General features: G+C 45.3%; 1 protein-coding gene across 6 annotated transcripts in view; it reads right to left on the reverse strand.

Moving 5' to 3' along the window:
- The window catches only part of Myo1b (myosin IB), a 162,752-nt gene that overhangs the window by 78,633 nt on the left and 67,455 nt on the right, over nt 1–16,664 (reverse strand). For all 6 annotated transcript variants that reach the window (XM_040753657.1, XM_040753662.1, XM_040753660.1 and 3 more), the window contains exon 4: nt 5,709–5,803. In XM_040753657.1, the coding sequence (XP_040609591.1) occupies nt 5,709–5,803 (95 nt within the window). The remainder of the gene's footprint in view (nt 1–5,708; nt 5,804–16,664) is intronic.

The following is a 16,664-nucleotide window of genomic DNA, read 5'->3' on the forward strand; positions in this document are numbered from 1 at the left end:
GCTGCTCACGCAGAGAGCTACCAAAGACATGAACTGGACGGAGACCAGTTGGGGTTTAGACCCAAAGGTCTTAATGAGCAAGGGGTGCTCCAGAGCATTTCTAGCAGACGGCTGATGAGATCCTAGAAACTGATGGAACTGTTGGCCCGTGTCAGCGTGGTGTTTTCGGGTGCACAGTGTGCTCTGTTGTTCTTGGAGACACGCAGACCTGACGGTTCCTCATGTGCTGCCTTCTGGCTCTCCTGAGACTTGAGGATCTGCATTCACAGGAGTGAACTACAAGTTCACTGCCTACAAATGGTTGGGCACTTTTAAAAGGCATGATGAGTTTTTTATTTAGTACTTCAGTGATGAATTAAACAGCACCCCAACGCACTCAGAGAGTTCATGCCTCTCCCTAAGAGCCTATATTATACAACCCTGTAGCATAAGACTGTCTCCAGTGTTTACGACCAATAACATCATCATCTGCCAAGGGGGTTTTATGACCCAGTTAAATTAATTACTTCTTATAAAATAAGCCCTCTGACACTGCATGGTGGTTCTATCTAAACTATTAAGTACAGATTCGAAGTGAAATACTCTAGGTCATGTTTGCCATTATCTTTCAGACTCTCTGTAAATGCCAATCCTATTTCATCTCATATACGTATTAACAAAGTTAAATGTACGAAGAGCTAAAATTATTAAACTTGTGAATAAGGTGATGTGCTATCTGCCTTCTCTCTTCCCTCGGAGCCCAGATGAAACGCCCTCCTCAATTCCTCACAGTACCAGGCTGCAATCTCTGCATTGACTTCTATATTCCATTTTCTCATAAATAACTTCATGAAGCAGAGACTTTTAAACACATGCAAATTCTGGGCTTTATTCCATGTTAGCTTTACTCCAAAATCAGTCACACTGGGAGCAATTTTTTCTATGGCCAGTTTTGAAAAGAAAGAAACACAGAGAAAGATAGAAATGTTCAGTGAAAACTGGGATCTCTACAAGGGGTGGGTAGGAGGAGATGCCACAGGAATCTGTTAAGGGGCTGGGAGTGCAGCTGAATGGGGATGGAAAACCAGGGGCCCTGGAGTACAGCGCCCCCTCCCCACATCAGGAGGTTGGTGGTAATGGACAGCTGAAGTACAACACCTCAGAGACAGGACAGATGCTTCATTGACCTTGGGCGACGTTAAAAGATGTTTAAGTACCAATGCTGGCAAGAGCCAGCCAGCCTACCCAGTTCATGCCAGGAGATTGATAAGAGTTATAATTATGACACTAATATCTACTATTAAGAGTCGATATTTTTCTACATCGCCTTTGTTTCATTTTGCAAGTTATCGGTCAGCAACAATTGGTGGCCAAGACCTCAGCCTCACCACTACAGTCTGAGATCCCTTCCGGCTCCCGGCTAGAGCAGCACCATGTTGTCTGCAGCGAACATGGCAGTCCTGCAAAGACACACTCTGTTTCCAGCACCTGAAGAAGGAATCCATCCAGACAAGGAACAAAGGATTACAGATGATGATCAAGGCCATGAAACCACGTGGCAGCAGCTAATCAGAAAACCACATACAACCAACCCATGCAACTAGGCATGCTACTGATGGAATAAGGTGTTTTAGTCTTTGGTTTCAGAAAGTGTGACTGCCAAACCTCTGGGTGAAGTGGCACCATCCACCCCCATTCTGTGTGTTAGTAAGAAAGAGTCACTACCCTACCCAGAGATAGACAGGCTCCGGGAACAAGCGGCAGAGTTAAGTGCTGAGAAGGATGCCCTACATTACCGGGGCTAAGTAGGAGACTGCTGACTTCTGGGAACATATGCTCCACAGGAGGTGAAGAACTGGCCAGGACTGCAGCCTACTTCTCATGACTCATTTAGGAACAAACTGATATAGTCAGAATGCCTTAAACTTACACACACACACACATACACACACACACACACACACACACACACACACACACACACATTCACCCACAAACACACACAGAGAGCATTAGTCACGAAGAGGACAGAATAAAGAATTTCTTCCGAGAGAAAGCAGACAGGGAACTTTGAGAAGCGAACAGGTGGGCTGCTGAACATAATCAAAAAGGACAGGACGAAAATGGCATTAAATACAGCAAGAACACAGATACCTGCAGGTAAGGCCTACCTCACCACCACACAGTAAACAGGAAGAAGCCAGCACGTGGAATGAAAATATCTTATGCTTCTAAAGCTAAATAAGTAAGCAAGCACACCGATGCTTACATATTTTGTGTTCACCGCCAAGTCCACTGGCCGTCCTGAAGAGACAGGGTGCTGTGACTGCTGCTCGGAGCTAACTGTGTTTCATGTGAAAGAAGCTGACAGGAGTGAATCGTTCCCCGAGGCGACCCTGTCGTGCTAAAGTTCTCACAATCAAAACAGGTCTGAACAGTCAAAAAGTAATGTCTGTACAAGAGACTGGGGTACACAAGAAGAGGATGAGACTCTGCAGGATGGCTACGAAATCACGGCTGGTGGCTTGGCCCAGAGGCTCCATGTGAACAAAAAGAAAGGGAAGACCAATAGATTCCAGAGAGAACTGACGGGATTAGATATGGACCTGGGTGTACGATACAGGAGAAGACAGAACCAAAATTACCAACAGGTGTAGCTTTACAACAAGATTATGACACAATGCTGGTCTAATTTACTGGAAGAACAGAAAAAGGAAAAGAAAAATCCAAATCTGTTCTATGTATGGTTAATCTGAGATGTATCGGAAATGGTCAGGTGCACAGATGAGGTATATTAGTTCAAAGATCAAATAAGCAATACATGGAAATAAAAATGCAGAAGACATTAGAATAATCAGAGAGAATTTGAAACAACCTAAGAAGAGAATATAAAGGGATAAAGAAAGAGACTAAGCAAAACAATCAATTAATAGACCTTCTAAATAACAAAAATAGCCACTCTGGGCAATTTCCAGGAGAACTGGTACTCTGGCCAATTACTGAAATACAGACACGAGGCTAGTTTCTCTGATTCACTCAGTCCTCTAACTATGTGTAGACATAAAACAAAATCCTCCCTTGGAAAGCCTTCAGAGACTAGGTGAAGGGGACTTGCCAAAGGGGCAGTATTCGTACATTGCTCAAAAAGAAGCATCTTCAAGACACAAAGATTCAGGTTTAAAAAAAGATGGATGGAAAAAAGAGTATGGAAGCCAGAATTCTAGAACTGCACTGCCCACATTGAAAATCCCAGTCCTTCTGCAACTTGCTGTGTACATTAGGTGTAGTGGTTAGTTTTGTTAATTGGATATAGTGTAGACTCACCTGGTGAAGACTGTCTACTGCAGGTTGGAGGGATATATATATTCATTCTCTGGGGCACTGTCTTATGTTAATTGGGGTAGGAAGGCCTGCCCACTGTGGGTGGCACCATTCCCTAAGCAAGGGATACTGAACTGTATGAGTGGAGAACTGAGCTGAACACAGACATTAATTCATTCATCCATTCCTCTCTGCTCTTGACTGAAGATACAATGTAACTAGTTCTCTCAAACTGCTGGGGATTCCAGCTGTGAAGGACTATAACCTGGAACTGTCAGCTAAAATAAGCCCTCTCTCCCTTGAGTGCTTTTGTTAAGGTATTTTTTATCATCACAGCAACAGTAAATGCCACCAAGACATTCAGGAAAACTGCTGAGTCATTCTGCGTCTCAATTTCCCCACAATAAAAATTGGTAGCATCCCAAATCCTCAGTGTAGAATGACCACTGCTACAATCAATCACCCAAGGAGGACAGTAATTCTAAGAGCGGGTATAACAAGGGTCTGGCAGTTCCTCAAAAGGTTCAACCAACCAACCAACAACAAAAATGATGTGGGTTATTTGTTTTGAAGTAAAATATTCTACATGTAGGTTTGAAGTAATCTTGTCCGTTGATACTAGCCTGAGGCCAGGTGTGGTGCTGAACATTTGAAATACTAGCACTCCTAGCAATTGGGAGCCAGAGACAAGAGAAATCTGGAGTTCAGGACCATCCCTGACTACAAAGCATGTTTTCCAAGGCTAGCCTAATGTACTTGAAACTGGCTCAAAATAAATAAAGACTGGCTGGAAAAGATGTGGCTCACAAAAGTAATGGTGCCAACTACAATTATTTTGCTTGATCAAGGAAGATCCCTAAAGTGTTGAGTCTGACCATTAAATAACATGCAAGATGGAAACACTTAAAACCACACGTCTGCATACTCAAAGGGACAACCACTTATGAGATTGTAAGGAAAAGGGTCCAGTCAAAAAAACAAACCTTTCCGGGCAGTGGTGGCGCATGCCTTTAATCCCAGCACTCGGGAGGCAGAGGCAGGCGGATCTCTGTGAGTTCGAGGCCGGGCTGGACCGACAGCCACCAAAACAATACAGAGAAACCCTGTCTCGTAAAAACAAAAACAAAAAACAAAACAAAAAAAAAGAAACACACCTTGAGCAGAGCCAAAGAAACCCACTTTGGCCCTGCAACCAGAACCAAAGAAATGAACCCTGACCCTGAAACCAGTACCAAAGAAACACACTTTGTCCCTGGAATCAGAGCCAGTGAAAGAAATACACCCTGGCCCTAAAACTAGAGCCAAAAGACTAAAAAGGACCAGAGAAAGAAACACACTTTGGCCCTGAGCCAAATCTGACCCTAACCCTGTGCAGAAAACTAACCAATCTCTGAGCAGGAGTTCTAGTCATCCTATGCTCAGGATTGAAATCTGACCAATCCTCACCCTGAAAAACTCCACCCCTACGAATCTCTATATAAATCCTGTGTCTGTTCAGGCTGCCCGGCTGTCCTCTGCCACTCTGGATTCTTCCCTCCCGATAAGTCTCTTGAATGAGGTTTGGGTGAGACCTTCTTTCACTGGAGCAGAGACGACCCTGGGTGGAGACAATACACTGGGGAAGCCTTTCCCTGAAACAAGGCTGTAAGCTGCTATGCTTGCTGTGACCTGTGGTATTCCTTGGCTCCCGAATGCCAGAATACCCTTCTATCTGCGCTGTTAACACTCAGTATTCTTTGGCTCCCGAGTGCCATAATCCATCCCTGTCTATCACATCTGATCCATTGAAATGCTTACAGAGATTCTCATTTATAAGCATTTTACAGAGAAACATGACCCCCCCCCTTTGCCATTCTGTTTTTATCAAAGAAACCATTTTATCAAAACCATGTCCTCATTCAGGACCAGGTCAGTGACATAAGCCCAAGAAAAAAAGCACAGCCTGCCCTTGCAGACATCAGACGACATCTACATAATCTCAAATCTTTAGGTGGGAAGAGGCTCTAAAATGAAACCAAGCATTGCTGGCACCTTCCCTCACTTTAGAATTCTAGCAGAGGCCAGGTATGGCTGTCACTGCCACAGATCAGAATAAATTGGCATCTCATTGGGAAGGGTCAACTCCCTAGAGCCACACAGCCAAGGAAAGACAAAGACCATGATGGAGCCAAAGATGGCGCCAGTAGGAACTAGAATCCAGTGCTAGGACCTTCACTGGCTTGGTCCCTCCCATGAGAGATGTGCTGCCCACAGCACACCAACGGTGGACGCCTCGCTCCCACGCAGCAGCTGAGGCCGCCTGGCGAGGCCGCCTGGCTCCTGAGGGTCACCTGTCTTCTTTACTGCTGTCATCCGCAGCATTTGCCTTTCACAGAGGGAAGGGTCAGTTTGCTTGGTGGTGGCCTCACCTGTTTTTCCTGCTCCGCTTTCTCCAGTAATGAGTATGCACTGGTCTTTATCTTGATCACGGAGGGATCTGTAAGCTTCATCCGACAAAGCAAAGCTGAAAGAAAAGAGATGTGGGCGGAAAGCTTTAGAATTCAGCTAGTTGGTGTGTGCCTATCAGGTAACTTCGGGTTCTTTAGGGGCCTCTGTGATTTGTTTCACAGAACGAGGAAATCGTCACATCGTATTTCCTCCCGATTTTTAAAATATACAAATCACCATATCCATCCTCTCCGACCTATTTACCTTTCCCCACATATTCTCTCCTAAGCAAATGACATTGATTTATTGTAGTTTAAAATTAAGTTTTATTTAACCCTCACATGCATGTGTGTGTGTCTGTCTGCCTGTCAATTAAAACCTAGGTAGTTCAGAGAACCAAAGAAAAAAATATTACACTGCATGTCCATAACTGGATAATATTGAGATCATATTGTTCAGGGCAATATTCAAGCATTTCCATATACGGAGGAAGCCATTATCATCTTATGGAAGCCTGAATATAATAAAGAAAAAGAAAACTTTTTCCAAAGATTAAACAACACTATCAAATATCATCTAGTTTTTATTACTATGAAGCTAACTACAGCGCAATGGCCTTCAAAATGTAAGATGGAACTTAAGGTCCACTGGGTACCATGGAGTTCACTGTGGCTCCTGTCGACTTGGGGGTCCCTAGCTTCTCATCCTACCTTACAAAGACAGAATGTCCCTATCAAGGCAGCCAGACTACTCCTCGTTGAGTTGTAGTAACAAGGTAAACACCCCCCCCCTTTAGTCATTGAAAACAATGAAACAATTCTGGGCAATATGGTAATTATTTTTTGCCAAGTTAACCGGTCATTTACTGAACGTTGAGCGTGTGTCAAGAACATGCTGAGGACATAAAATAATATTCACTCTCTTTGTAAGTTCTCAGTTGAAAGCAGAGGCCCAGTGATAATGCGGGAAGCTTGCAGAGCGAGACGGGGACCCCAAGAGGAAGGCATTAGAGTTAGAGAAATTTCAAGAGGTGGAAAGTTAGTTCCAACGAATGAATTTGCAAGGCAAAGAGCTTCTGTGCATAGACAAAGGGCAGACTACCACAAAAGCAGACAAGCACAGGGTGCATGAGCCGTTCCACAATGCTGGGAGGCATATGGAAGGGGACCTGGGAGGGGCCACACGGGGTCCAAATTAAGAACAAAAGATATGCTAGCACTCATGTGCAGAACTATGCAAGGGAGTGGAAAAGTCAGTACTGGGAGCTAGGAACAGTTCCAGGTACTAGAATTTTCCACAATCTGTTTATGTCTACTCATTTAAAAATCTCGCAAGACTGGCACAAGCAAGGATGTACCTTCATACTGCCAGGATGAAATGGCTGAGCCAGAACTGATCCTACTCCAACTTATAGTGCCTCTGACATTTGCCTGGGTCACAGTGTGACAAGGAAGCATGGAGAAAGCAAGCTGAGGACAGGCAGAAGGGACATGGGTGCTCGGATACAGTATAACGCTTCTTACCTCCCGACTACGCTGCTGTGTGGTCCCAGAGGCGAGTCGACCCATTATCACTTTGAAACCCTCGCGTCTACATATCTGAGTTAGTAAGTACATGTAGTAAGCAAACTAAACACACTGTTGAATAAATAAATGAGCAAAAGTGAAGAGAAAATAATGAAGGCACTGGCACATGACTCTTAGCTGCACAGGGCTGCACCAGGTGACTCAGACTTGTTTTACATGTATGGGGGTTCTCCTCCCATGTATGTGCACACGTGCGTGCCTGGTGCCTGCAGAGGTCAGAGGGGACATCAGGTCCCCTGGAACTGGATTTACAGATGAGCTACCAATTGGGTTCTAGGAACTGAACCTGGATCTTCTACAAGAGCAGCCAGTGCTCTTAACTACCTGTCATCTTCCTAGCCTCTCTGCTCCAGACGTCACATTTGAACCTTGGACACTACTCTCACTGCCCATTGAGGCTCATGTGACTGTGCCTTGCTCTTGGTCTACAGCAGCTCGGCAGCCTCGGTCTTCTTTCTCCAGCATTCTGCCTTCTCGGGTAGAAGCCGCTAGCATTCCTCTGCTCCACGATACCAGTGAATGGGGCAATAAGGATTACAGAGGCAGAGCACATGCTAGAAGTGACTCCTGGGTCACAGTCTGCCACCACCTACACGGGGCCACAAGTACAAAATAGACAATGTGGCCAATTATTTTAGTTTAGAGGATTAAAGTCTATAAAGGTGTTTCAGTAGTATCTGAACCTGGAAAAATGCCAGAACAGCTTTCTGTGTCATAGTTGGCTATGTGTACAAGTTGTTATCCCTTCCCACAATATAAGCGCCTGCACGGTAGAGGTTTTTAATAACTAATGACTATTTGTATCATGCACTCAGCTTTAAATCTACAATGTAACAGAGCCAATGAAGGAAGGAATGCATGCATGCATTTTCTCACACAAGGGCAATGTCAGTGCTGGAATGAGTGAGCTCCATAACCAACACTAAATACCTACAAACCCACTCTCTCCATGACCTTCATCCAGGGAAGGAAAGTATTGCCTAGACTTTCTTACCAGCCTGCCTCCCACCTATACCTCTAACTTCCAGAAACAGTTCAGAGATGTCACACTCATTATCACCTCTGGCAAGCACCCCACAGAAAGCACACTATAGTGACTACAAATGAGGTTCTCCAACCACACAGGTTTACTCAGCTCTTCATGGACGGTTGAATACAGGCCTCTGTTGGTGCTGCAGCAGGGCAACACGCCTAAGGAAAAGGAATACTTCCTTTTCTCGTTATGCCACACAGAAATATAATTATCCCTCTGTATCTATGAAGACTTTTCTCCCAGCACCACCTGTCATGCCTCTTGCTGACTCTCCCTGACCTCCCAAATGGTGGATGTTCAAGCCCTTATATAAGATGATGTGTGTATCCAAATAGCCCCTGCACATCTCCCGGACTATTTTAAAACATCTCTAGGTGGCTACAATGCTTCCTGCAATGCTAGTGCTACAAATATATATATTGTGTGGAATAATGATGAGGGGTGAGGGGAATCTGCACACATTTGGTGCAGATGTAATGTGTTTGTTTCCCTGGTAGTTTTGATCCAAGCCTGTTCGAATCCGTGGATACAGAAAAATCAACCGTACTCAACCACTTCAGGACCCGATTCATCTAACGGAAGGTGTTAATTTTAGCACAGGATAAAAACTAAAAGGGATAGTTCTTCTAAGACTCTAGAGACATGGAACTTGACCGAAATACTTGAGCACAAAGAAAGCTGCCTTACCCTGATACACCCCAAGTCAGAATAATGCTCTCACTTAACCCTTACAGAGCTCCCCCATCCCTTTTCCCCATAAAGACCAAAAACCATGCCCCAAAGAATCCAAGCCCTATCTGGATGCACTCGTCCTCCTCCATGGCAACTCTACAAACACGGATCCTAAGGCCACCATTTATAACTATAAAACTGAAGCCATATGCCAGGCCTCCAAGCCTCTCTATAATTAAGGAACTAAATAAATCTCGAGAAGTTCTGGCTAAAAGCAGTCATGATCCACGTGCTTCTCATTATTCTGTGACATGTCAGCATTATTTACCACACACAGGGATGACTTCACGACGATAGCGTGGGGGAGAGGCACACTTTCTGCCCCACCCCGAGAATAGCGGAGATTCTCCGCCTCTTCTGTGGAATGAGGGTGACACGGGGTTCCCAAGACTTCCAGATCAGCCACACAGCTGCTCGCTGAGCACCAAGGCATGCCTGCTGTGCATTTCCAAACAGCTCTATCTGGTACCATGTTTCAGTTTCAAAAGTTTGGTTTGGGGCTCATCTGTTATTTTCTGTGAGGGAGAATAGTGGGTTGCCTGTTCCAAAGAGCCAGGCTGGTATTTATGTTCCTCCTCCATCTTATTTCTTCTCAAGAGTGTTAATCACAGTGGTTCTGCCTGCGTGGTCATCAGGGGCCAAGGCAGGGCCTCCTTCTCCACACTCCCTGCTCTCCACCCTGCCATTTCCTTGCTAAGTTTGCTTCGCCTCAGGTGCAAAACAGAAAGGAAGCCTGAACTACTCAAAACACCGGCACCATTGCCTAAGCACACATGACCGGGAGCACAACCCTCCCCCCAAGCCCCCCAACTCCCACCCCCACTTCAGTCTCAGGCTCTGCCCTAATGGATGGGTTGGATGCTCGCCCAGTCCCTTCCGAGTACCTTCAGTTGGACCTCTCTATTAACTAGTGTTTAACAGATTACAATCTGTCTCAGAAGACTTTCCTGAATTCAGATAACTAATTCTGTCCTCCTGTTTCAAATGCCTTTCTCCAAAGGCTCTCAAAATGGCATTCCCTCCCATGCCATCCTGAATCCCGGAGTTGCTCAACCACACTAGGGAAATCCCCTTCTCAATTCAGCCCTCTTCAAATAGCTTGGTGTCAACATTCTCTTCTAGAACTAAAAATCCCAACTGTTTCTTTTCCTTTCTAACTCTGGTTCAGCCCTGACATCCAAGTGGTTCTAAACTGTTAACCCTCCCCCACCAAAAAAAAAAATGTACTTAAAAATGTCTAAGCCCCGCCTGCCAAATCTAACCTCATTTTGAGTCTGATCAAGAGGCAAGACAGCCCACAAGAAGACACAAAAGAGGAGGGGGAGAAACTTAGGGGTTTTGTTTTATGAAGAGAGTCCCTAAGTTGACCTTCCTTGTAAAATACTTTGTAAATGCCTTATGTACTTAAGTGCCTTGTACTGATAACTCAGATTGTTTGCCCTCTGGAAAACATCATCTTGTTATATGTGAGTCGGTGTTACAACCTTCTCCTAGATAGTCACCGTATCACATCGTAAAGGATAACCTCATCCTACAGCTATTGGTACTTTTGTCTTGGACAGTTTTACTGCACTTTGGCCTATGGCCGCACAAGTATGCTGAGTTAAACTGTTTCCACAATACAGCTGCCTCCACATAGCTACGCTAGTTAGTGTCCTAACAGTGGACGCTCCAGAGCAAGAGAGGATAAAGAACAAAAGTAAGCCTTTCTCAAAAGGAAGGAGAAAAGCACAACGTACATGATGAAGGGAAAGGGAGGAAAGAATGGAAAGGGTAGGCCTAGGGCAGGTCTAGCGTGTGTGCCTCAACACAGCACCGTGGCATGGCGCTACAACCCTGAGTCTGTGGGGGTTGTCAAAGCTGAAGGATGCGGATTACAAATCCCCAAAGCACCAAAATAGCAGACGGTATCGCAACCAGAATCTTTAAAAAAAAAACTGGGGTAGGAAAACAAAACAAAAACCAGACCAAACAGAAAGTCAGTACATGAGAGGTGGGGTGTGGCTCAGCTGGGGTGCCTGCCCAACAAGAACCCCTGCACTCAGTGTGGCAGCAGGCAGCTGTAACCCTGGCACTCAGTGTGGCGGCACGAAGCTGTAACCCTGGCACTCAGTGTGGCGGCACGAAGCTGTAACAGGCACTCAGCTTCAGGCAGCAGGATCAGTTAGAGGTCCTCCCCCTATGCCTGGAATGTTCAAGGATTGCCTGCAACAACACGGGCCCCCATCGCAAACAAACACCGATGGCAAACTAAGCCAGTCATAAGGTACGTGAGAATGGACACAAAGGCATAAGCCAACATATGCTGCCTTCAGGGATCACACTTAAACAATTGGTCTTTTTTCCCCCTTAAGGAACCATACTTTATTTTTCTACATCTAAGCTCAAAGAAAGCTCGCACTGCCCATCCCAAAATAAGAAAAGTACTGTGCCATAGGACAACATTGCAGTGTCTATAATGACCCGTCATTCTGTTAAAAAATATCTAGCACATTTCATTTCTAAGTTCATATATACTCATCTCATATTATTCTTTAGGCTGCATACACTGGAAAAGCCGTGTCTCCACTGGCCACCAAACAGACAAAATATCACCGTGGTGAATCATTTGAAGAAGACGTCTGTTCTCTGCTGACAAGAGCCGAGCATGAAATAAAAGCTCAAGAGTCAAGCTGCAGATCAGGGAGTGACAAACAGGCTCTAGGCTTCTTCCTTTAGAGCCAGGCTGGTTTCAGAAACACCCTCCCCATCACCACACGCTGGCTCGCCAATCTCGGTGTCCATCGGGTTTCTTGACACCATGTCACTCAAAAATAAATGTTCATCTTTACAGTCAGGTGTGACCACTAACAGGGCAAAAAAAAAAATCACAACAGTCCACATGTGTTATATCTCAAGGTATGATAAAAAGTATCTACGTGGCTTGACAACACACCCTTCAAATTCACCATTAAATTTAATAAATGGTGTTTTCTATCTTAAAAGCTCACATGCTGGTTACAGAAACTAAGCTAACTTGAACTGAGATTGTTAACTCAGCGGAAGAGCTTGCCCAGCATGCATGAGGCCCTAGGTTCAACTGCCAGCACAAATTAAAAAAGGGTAGTTTTTTGAGATTTTAGAAATTTTATTGCAAAAAATGTTTAGGGTCACGTCCAAAATCTTTGGACCTCATTGTCAAAATCATAATGGAGACCTTACAGTTTTCTGAGTCACAACAGACTGGCCTGGGACTCACCCAACAGAATGAGCATCTGTCCTTGTACCAGAGAGATATGAAGATGGGCTAGTCCTGCGTGGGTGGCTCTTTTCATAGGCAAAAGCCAGGGCCTGGAGACAGGCATTGGGAAGTAGATAAGAGGCTTGTGAGACCAAACCACCCCAGGGAGGAAAAGGACTGGACCCAGCTCTGACAGCCACATCCAGGAAATATCGGCCTTTGTGCCCGGAAGGCTCCTTGGAAATGAATGGCAAATCTGATGTGCTGCTTAGTGCTTCCTTCAGAAAACTTTATCTGTTTTGAAAGAAAACAGTACCCAAAACTGTCTTGGGCACCAAGAAGCCACCACAGGATGAGAGTCCCTCATCCCCCTAAACATCAGCACCCTTTCTGGGCTTGGCAAGAGGTAAAGGGAGACTAAGTCCAGTTCCGCTTCTTCGCCAGCCTTCGCTACTGTAGAGAGAGTGTTATCTCACCAAGGAATGAAGCACGGGGGGTTGCTAAGGCCTGTCTTCTCCCTCAATCGCTAACATGCAAGAGTATGCAGAGGCAGGGACAAGGTCCTCCACAAGGGCAGCGTCCACTGTCTCTGAGGAAGACCGGGGGGGGGAGGGAGGGGGGGCTAAAAACAGGGCAGACCCTCAGCCCCACAAAAGCCATAGGAAATGGTAACAAACATGACAGTGCACCTCAAAAGACAGCAGAAAATAAAGGGCGGGGAGTGGCTTTGGCTGCTGGAGCATGGAAAGCTGCAGGATCTGAACCCAAGCCATAAGCAAGGCCAGAGGCCAGGAGGAAGCAGAGGGCTCGGAGGAAATGATGTTATTTCCCTCTCTCCAAAAATGAGCAAAACACACATGACTTGGAGGAAAGACCAAACACACACCCGGAGCTCTTAATTCAAATCCAGTTAGCCCACGGGTATTTTTAGAATCTCTTTCAACAAGAAATTTCTAACAGTCATCTTCTATTTCCTAATTCTCATTAAAATAATCACATCCATAAAAAATAGCCTTTCCAACTTATGGGGAGCACTGTGTGCCAGACCTTTAAATGTATTACTTATTCCATAGTCACTGCAAGACGACGGCTCACACACAGTCGGCTTCTATGACTACCACAGACACCTGAGTCTGGGGAACTCACCCAGAAGATGCACTCGGAAGACCTTTCCTAACCAAACTGTGCTCTTTTAACTAAAGAACGCCTTATGATCGCAGGCACACACCCCAGATGTTTAGGCTGCTTCACGTTTGCACATCCCAGTGTAAGGGCTCTGCAGGACTCGGAAGGCCCTGTGCTGTGTCCAGAAGGTACAAAGGCTCAGACACACAGCTTCACACTAGCCAGGCAGGCCACAGGAAGACCCTTCAGGGCAGACAGCCTGTACAATGAGCAGGCACAGTGAGCTCTGACTGTGGTTATCACAGAGACGCTGGGTGGAGACGGCATCTGAACTAGAAGCCCAAGCACATGCCATGTTTTAATCCCAGCACTCGGGCGGCAGAGGCAGACAGATCTCTGAGTTTCAGGCCAGATTGGTCTACAGAGCGACTTCCATGACAGGCTCCAAAGTTACAGAGAAATCCTGTCTCAAAAAACCAAAAACCAAGAAAAAAAAAAGTGCTCGACAGAGAAGTGTGGTTGTGAAAACATATTAGCTTCGAGGCTTGGTTTGCCCATTAAGACACCGGGAGCTGTGTTCAGGGCATGTCCTGGGCAGTGTCTGAAATGTAGCAGGTACTCAGTGAAGGACTGGAAGGCCAAGCTCATGTCTGGGTTTGTGTCAGAAACTCAAGGACACAGATGTACCTGAAAGAACAGGTCAGTGGCCACTTCACAAGGCTCCATTAGTCCTGCCCCCCAAATCACAGTTAGACAGATTTCTGCAACAATGTATGTGTGTACGTGTTTCACTCCGTCATCAAAAATAGCATGAGTAGCACATCTAAGGATTTCCCAGGCGGTCCACACTGGGCAGAAGAGGAAGTGGACAGCCCAAGCCCCCCCCCCATTCCCTCCCACACAGAGCTGTGAATTCATCCGTTCAGATTAGGATGCAGATCTGGGACAGATCACTTGGACTTCTACATAAGAAATAAGTTCCCTTATGACACAGCCAAATCCATGTCTTATTTTTAAAAAGACAATAGATGGGGGTGAGAGGTGGGGTCAGGGGGTTGTGATTCAGACTTGGAAAAAGCAGCACTGAACCATATGATGAGGCCCCAGACTCCAGTGACTTCTCCGCGTGGCCCTGTCTTCTGGAGACTCTTACCTCTTCCCCTTACTCCAGACTCTGTTCTCCTCAATGGGAACGGGGCTTCAACCACAAACCAAGACAAGTCCAAGGTTCCAGGTCTGTTCTGCCCATTATTTGATTGCCATGTTTGATGATGTTCTTTTTAAAAAATGTCTGCATATGAAAAAAGTCCACTATATATGAGCAAATGCAACAGGACCACTCTGTCCGCTTCCTCCGTCTTCTTCCTCCATGACGGAGCAATTCCAAAAGAAGAAACAGGGCACGTCCTGCTGGAGACTCTTAGCTTCCCACCTCCCTGAATCAGCTAAGGACTTTAGGGATGATGAGGACAGCCATGTCTTAAGTTCTGGGACAGGCACTTGCAAGATTTAGCACTGATACATGGAAAATGCTCAGACCACTTCAAACTATTCTTGTACGGTTCTGCAAACAACGTATAGCTCCAAAGTGAATCCAAATGCACAGCTCTAGAATATCTACATGGAAGCTTCAGTCAGAGCACTATGTGCAAGCAGTCATTAAAAAAAAAATACCTGCATCAGGAAACAGAATCATGGAATGGATGGGGCCTCAAAGACCAGCAACCTGTGAGAAACCTACACCAAAATTTCAGAATAAAGAAAAGTTCTGAAAGCAGTCCCACCAGAACAGTGCAATGGGGGCAGAAGACCCCAGAGGAGAGCAGACATAGAGCCCTGAGGTACTCAAGGAATGCGGACAGTGGAAGCTAGGCAGTGCCTGTGAGTGAAGCTCGATGCAAGCTTATGCCACCGGAATGAAGGCTCCCGGTGGTGTAGCCGGAAGTCAAACTCGCAAAGCCACCCCACACAGAACCCAACCTAAGGAGCTCCTTTCTAACTAACATGCAGAGACTAAGGAAATCCTCATATGCATCAATCGTGCCCAGATCCCCAGACTGAACCCTCTAAAGTCCCATCTGTCTGTCTATTATATTCTGTCTGTCTGTCTACTGCAGTCCCATCTGTATGTCTGCCTACTGTAATCCCCCATCTGTATGGCTTCTATGGTCCACCATCTATATGTCTGTTTACTGTAGTTCTGTCTATGTCTATCTACTGTAGTCCCCTGTCTGCATGTCTGCCTACTGTAGTTTCATCTGTCTGTCTACTGCAACTGAAGCATACAGTGACATCGGTCTGGAGGCTTTCTGGTTTACAATTTCTCTTTCTTTACCCAAGTTCCCAGAAGTATCAGCATATTATTCACTGTTCAGAATAAATTGTTGAAATGGTATCTCACACATTCTTTAATCTTACTCATAAAAAAGATAGCAAAGAAATTATATTTTCAAAGTCTATCTGTTTGCCTTTTTTTTTGTTTGTTTGTTTTTTGTTTTTCAAGACAGGGTTTTTCTGTGGCTTTGGAGGCTGTCCTGGAACTTGCTCTGTAGACCAGGCTGGCCTCGAACCCACAGAGATCCGCCTGCCTCTGCCTCCCGAGTGCTGGGATTAAAGGCATGCACCACCAATGCCTGACTTTGTTTGCCAATTTTTATTATTTCAAAATGACTGAATAAAGGCGAAATCAAAAGAAATGTTATTTAGGTCTGCATATGTAAATCCATATTCATATGTTCAGAACAAGAAGTTATGAATTTTATATTCTTGAAGAAAATTCAGGTGTGGTAGCACAGGACTTGGGAGGATGAGGCAGAAGGGCTGTAACCTCCAGGACAGCCTGGGATACACAGAGACTTTAAGCTTAAAACCTTAAGAAGAAGCCCTCAGAGAAGTGGGCCTTTATTTTATTCTCTCAGAATTAATCTTTAAGTAATTTGGGAGGGAGGACGTTGGCAATTCTCCCTAATGCTATTATCTATAAATATTGTTTGATGTCAGGGGCAAACAGTCACCTGAAACCTACTTTTTAAAGGCAATGTCTCTTAGACACTTCACCATCCACAATGCTGTGCAATTGGAGGCCTTTGCCACAGCTGGAGCACTCTGGACCCTCCCTGTCCAAACTGCTCTAGACCATCTTTATGCCCAGATGTCCCTTATAAGGACTACATAAAGGGCAGCTGAAAACAAGAAGCTCAGTTAAACTTCTTATAGGCTTGCTTTTTCTAAATTGTGTGTG

Source organism: Mesocricetus auratus, unplaced genomic scaffold (genome assembly GCF_017639785.1).
Source record: "Mesocricetus auratus isolate SY011 unplaced genomic scaffold, BCM_Maur_2.0 Super-Scaffold_100010, whole genome shotgun sequence".
Classification (NCBI taxonomy): domain Eukaryota; kingdom Metazoa; phylum Chordata; class Mammalia; order Rodentia; family Cricetidae; genus Mesocricetus; species Mesocricetus auratus.